Below are 5,585 nucleotides of genomic sequence, written 5' to 3'. Positions count from 1 at the left end.
ACAGAAGCCTACAGAGAATCGACAATATCTTTATCGCCAATCTAGCCGTCAGTGATTTCCTCTTCACCCTCTTTGAAACTTGCTTCAACGTGACTCGAAAAATAAACCGAAACTGGAACCCGCCGCACAATGTAGTATGTTATGTGGTCATAGCCTCAAGTGTCCTCTGCGCTTCGGCTTCGGCTTTCACTCAAACGGCTGTCGCTGTAAATCGATATTTCGCCGTCTACCGACCGCTGAAATACCCCAGTATTGTAAGCAAAAGGAAAGTGTTGGTCTCTATTGCAGTGATATGGGCATGCGCAGTTGCATTGGCGTTTCCTCCATTGACGTGGAGGCCGTTAACTGTTATTTGCTTACTGGAGGAATCTTATGACAGTCACTTGACCTACGAGATTATCTACATGGGCGCTGGATGGGTATTGATTTTTGTGGTTCCATTCGGAATCATGTCTCTAATTTACCACGGCATATACAAAATTGCGTCAGACCACGCCCAACGAGTGCGGTCATTTTCCCTTACTTCGACGAATTCTACAAAACGAAACCACGTCATAAACATGAAGAGCGAATTGAAGGCCGCCAAAATGCTTGTGACAATAGCAGGTGCTTTCTTTCTAAGTTGGTTTCCATTTTTTGTGACTCTAACGTTGTGGAAGTTTTACGAAGGCTTCAGGGTCTATTCGAACGTTTTCACTTTGTTCCTGTATTTGGTGTATACTTTACCCGCCATAAATCCTGCAATCTATGCATTCTGGTGTCAAGATATGAGACAGGGAATAAGACAGCTGTTAAGATGTTGTAAATAAGAGAAAGCAGGCCAAGAACAAAGAATGATCTTGCCATACATTCGATATTTAAGACAATTCAGTGTGTTCAGAGTTTTGAAGCAAGCAACCGTGGACAATCTTCCTGTTTGTGTACGTTGTATCAGTGGCTTGATCTGATCGGCGTAATTACAAGTTGAGAAGCTTAATATTTTGATCAAGAGCCGATACAACGTAGATCGGCTATTGCTCAAAATATTAAAAATAGCTTTTTTATGAACGATTAAGAATTAAAATCAGCGGTAGTAGGTTAGAATATGGTGTTTCGATGATTCACAAGAGTTTTTTCCATATAATGAGATCCGACCCCTGTTTTACGGAATTGAAAATGATGAAGTGTCATTCTAACCTACTATCGTTGATTATTGTTCTTACTTGATAGATTGCCTTAAATATATATCCTGCGATACCTCTCAGCCAATCACAATTGAAACCAAATGGTCGTCCGCGTTTTCCCGCCCTTAAGGCCGGCTGCATTATTTTTTTTCAACATGATTGGTTTATTTGATCGTCTGCGTCTGCGCTGACATGCGAGAGACATTACTGTACCGTTACATTTGGTCGTCTTCGTCTGTCTGGCCAGAGAAATAAAAGTAAAGTAAAGTAAAGCAACCATATTTAACGTCGATAACTCGTAACAGTAATTCAACTGACAAACCTGAGGTCGACGGTGCGCTCATTTTACTTCCCCCTCTCCATCAGTGCTCCGTTTTACGGGTATTTAAAGCTACTTAGCTACACGGAAAGGAAAGAAGTCGAAACAAGGATGCGAGATCCGGGAATCGAACTCAGGACCTCTTGCACCAAGGCCGCGCACTAACCAACTGTGCCATCCTTGCTCCTACATAACTATGATTTTGGCTATCGTTACTCAACTTGAAACCACTACATAGCGCAATCTCGTTTAATTCCTTCACATTTTTAACACCAACTGGATTCGGTTCACAAAATGCAGGATAGTGACAAGTCTCCTTTGCAACCGTCACGCAACAGGTGTTGCGTGACATCCGAAGGACGGCTGCAAAGTAGAACAGAAAGTGATAAGATGCAAGCTCAGTAAACTTTTGAAAACAAGAATTAGCTGAAGACAATAAAATAAAGCATCTGATCAACGGATTTTATTCAAGACATTTTGCGCTCGTTATCTGACAAACTCAATTTCAAACCAATACATAACGCAATCTTATTACGTTCTTTAAAAATTTTCACACAGACTGGAGAACATGCAGGATAGTGATAAGATGCAACGTGAAAGCAACTAAAACTTTTTGAAAACAAGAAGAATTAGCTAAAAACAATAAAATGAAGGGGCTCGTTAGGGGACTAACTACTAGACTACCAGACTAAGAAGTTAATCAAAGTGGGAAAAAGTAGAAAAATATTTCCATCTCCATTAGGAATTGTCCCCGCCTTGCGGCCTTGCTTGTTACGTCATGCAACGTCTTCTCCAAACGTTGCATGACGAACTAAACGGGGAGCTCAACGTAAACTAAACATTGCTACATTGCCCTTCCTGGCAAGCTTGGCACTTTTCAGAGTCATGTGACCATCTTGGCCTTCCATGTCGTTTGCTGTTGTTACGCTCTTCTTTCTTGAAATCATAGAAAACCTGTAAAACAGCAACATTCATTATACAGGGTCGTGGGTTCAAATGCCATCTGGTACTCGGATTTTTTCCGAGTTTCCCATGGATGCAATTTTAACAACATATGTACGTATTATCAAGAGTCCATTATGGTATTACCCAAACGTTAGAATCTGGTATCAGGTTTGTCTCTATCAGCAACACAAAAGTGTCTATTTTTAAACCAAGTTTTGCGGGAAAATAAACAACAGACCAAATGTTGTACCTAATTCAAATTTCTTGGGATTATGATTCTTTGTGTATTGTATTTGCATTATGTAGCATTCACATTTAATTATAAATGATATTGAAATACCTGCAAGTGTGAAACAAAACGTTTTATATATTCCCAAAGGGTTTGAATTGGGTACAACATTTGGTATGTTGTTTCTTTTCTCGCAAAACGTGGTTAAAACATAGGCACTTTTCTGACGCTATTTAATGGGGTCGAGGCCAATTCGGGTAAATCTCACTCTTTAGTGATTGACTCCGGAGGCCTCTTTCTCAAAAGTCCCGAAACTTTTCGGGCCTATTTCGGGTTCCATAATTCCTTTATATCTTCGCAACGCCGTGATTCTAAGCCATCAAACTTCGCAATACTCTTTGTTTTTCTTACATCAAAAACATGTTAAAGGATTAACTCTTCAAACTAAGTAGATTGCAGTTTGACGACTGGCTTTTCGGGCCCGAAAAGTTATCGGGACTTTCAAGAAACAGGTCCCTGGTTTTACTTCATTCTCACATTTGCTCACTTTTACCGTATTCACAAAATTAATTGTATTAATTGTATTTTCGCCTCTTTCGTGTGTAAAGCAAATACATTATATTTTCCGTGGATCTTTTCGGTAAAAGCTCACAGAAGACATCAAAATGTAGATAGAACATCAGCCAACACTTCCTCTTGTCGTTGCATTGTTTTTATTCTTATAACATTTTGACGCCATCAGCAATATGTATGTATGGTTTCTTTAATGGCAAAATAGTAAATGCAAATATTGTGGATTTTTAAAGGTCCGGTATAGGAGGATTTCACGTGACGTCATCGCCGCCATGTTGGTGGACGAAAGCAAAAGATCCCTCACTAACTTCTTTTGTTTGTCCACAAGAAGTTGTAGTTGGCGTCTCCAGAGGTTGGTTGAAAACGTTCTATTCTGTACACTGGTTACGTGAGCTTTATCAGAGAGATTTAGCATCACGTTTACCTGCAACGAGAACGGCAAGTGTCCACGTGACCATAATTTTCCGCCATTTTTCGCGTTTGCCGCTTGGCGCTTGCCGTTTCTACGTGAAAGTAGGCATTTTCGCGTTTGCCGCTTGGCGCTTGCCGTTTCTACACGAAAGTAGGCATTTTCGCGTTTGCCGTATACATGAAATTTTCTTCTCGATTTTCTTTTACACGACAAGTTGTTCCGGGATAAAAAGAACCTCAAAACCGTTTTCCGGTAAATCAAACGAGGAAAAATTAGGTTTCATCAGGAGCCCATGACTCGGAGCCTACAGCTCCAATACTAGGTCTATGTAACGGCATTTTCCCAGATCAAGCTATTTTTAGACGAGTTCTCAAATACAATTTGGCTTGCACGAGTGTTAATCCTCATTCCCATGTGGATTAATTTCTCATGCCAGACTTGTGATTGGCTGGAAAGGTCCCGTTTCGCGGGAAAATCAAACTATAAATAACGTGGTCTGTAAAAACGCCGTTTCATAGTTGCAATGAGGTTGTAAGCTCCTAGTCATGGGCTCCTGGTTTCATGGTTATAGATCGTTCATTACTGACTCCTTACCGCAATTTTCTTCATGAACTCACAACTGTCTGTTGACTAACAAAACAGCTTTATCGAAACGCGCAAAATTTGACAGGTAAGCCAGATTTTCATTTTATATAGCGTCCCTTTTTCTACAAACAATGTTAAAAAGACTCCGAGTTTTGTTTTTGTTAACCAAATACTCGAGATAAACAGAGTCCATTCCCAGTTGCCGTGGGTCACACGAAGCTTAAGTCACAAGAGTCAATCTATTTTACGTGAAACGTAATACGACAAGCTGAGGGTTCCCGTTTTACCTAAACGCCATGCTAAATCTTTCTATTGTTTGCATGTGCATGTGGTATCATGCTGTGCAGCTGCAGTTTGATGATAAAGAGAACAGCAATGATGTCTTTGGGTCAACATGGGGAAATTTATCATTAGTACGTAAACGCAAACACTAACAGCAATCAAACACAGGTAGTGTTCTCGGACAAACCCACAGTGTTCTAAAGGTCTGGTCCCAGTTCAAGTGTTGTCAGAAGTCCAGAGCCCAAAAGTTTCGATCTGCGATGGAATGCGGCTCATCAGTATTCGGTATTATCTATTTTTAATCTGCTAATGCTAGATTTTTGGGTGGAATAATTGTAGCGGTATTCATGCAGGAGCAACAAAATCAAGTAGGAGCCTCCTTATGCACTTCATCCTTTTACAACCTTTGCGCGTATCTATCTATTTTTAGAACGCCACGAGATCTTCGGCTCTGCACGCATTGTTTAGAATGACCAATCAGAAAAAAGTTATATTGTCAAACGGAGACAAAAATAGCAAAAACAATCACTGAAACAATATATACGCAAATTGTGTATATTGATGTAAATTGATGTAAAATGTAAGTCTCCTGCTATAGGGTTAGTTCTAAAAATGAATAGAAAGATACGCGCAAAGGTTGACTCATAGGGCTTGCATGGGAGAGGCAAGCTCCTGACTCATGGGCTCCCGCCTGCGGTATTGTTTTCCTTGCATGATTCTGGTCCATAACGTTTGCATTAAGCACGAGCATGACCCTAACCCTAACCCAGTTGTTCAAGGCCGGATAACTTTATCCACTGAAGAAGTGCAAAGATTTCAGTATTTTCCCCCGTAACTGTGAATATGCATACTCTAAGCACATCTAAGTAACAAAAATTTGCTTTATCAACGGAGTTGATAATGAAAATTGACCACCGTACAGAGATTCTAAAAGCTGACGTTTCGAGCGTTAGCCCTTCGTCAGAGCGAATCGAGGGATTATGGGTTACGTGTAGTTTTTATAGTAGAGTAGGAGCTATGCTATTGGTGGTAACATGGCAACGTGAAAAGTAGGAATATATTAGTTAAATGAAAAGC

The 5,585-nt window shown here is 40.3% G+C and overlaps 1 protein-coding gene across 3 annotated transcripts in view; it reads left to right on the top strand.

The window, feature by feature from the left end:
• Window positions 1-909, top strand: part of LOC138051481 (5-hydroxytryptamine receptor 4-like) — a 9,725-nt gene extending 8,816 nt beyond the window's left edge. For all 3 annotated transcript variants that reach the window (XM_068897689.1, XM_068897690.1, XM_068897691.1), the window contains one exon: window positions 1-909. This exon is cut by the window's left edge and continues 140 nt beyond it. In XM_068897689.1, the coding sequence (XP_068753790.1) occupies window positions 1-809 (809 nt within the window). In that variant the 3' untranslated portion in view covers window positions 810-909.
• The last annotated feature ends 4,676 nt before the right edge of the window (window positions 910-5,585 follow it).

This window comes from Montipora capricornis, chromosome 6, assembly GCF_036669925.1.
Source record: "Montipora capricornis isolate CH-2021 chromosome 6, ASM3666992v2, whole genome shotgun sequence".
NCBI lineage: Eukaryota > Metazoa > Cnidaria > Anthozoa > Scleractinia > Acroporidae > Montipora > Montipora capricornis.
This window is presented reverse-complemented; position numbering and strand designations above follow the sequence as displayed.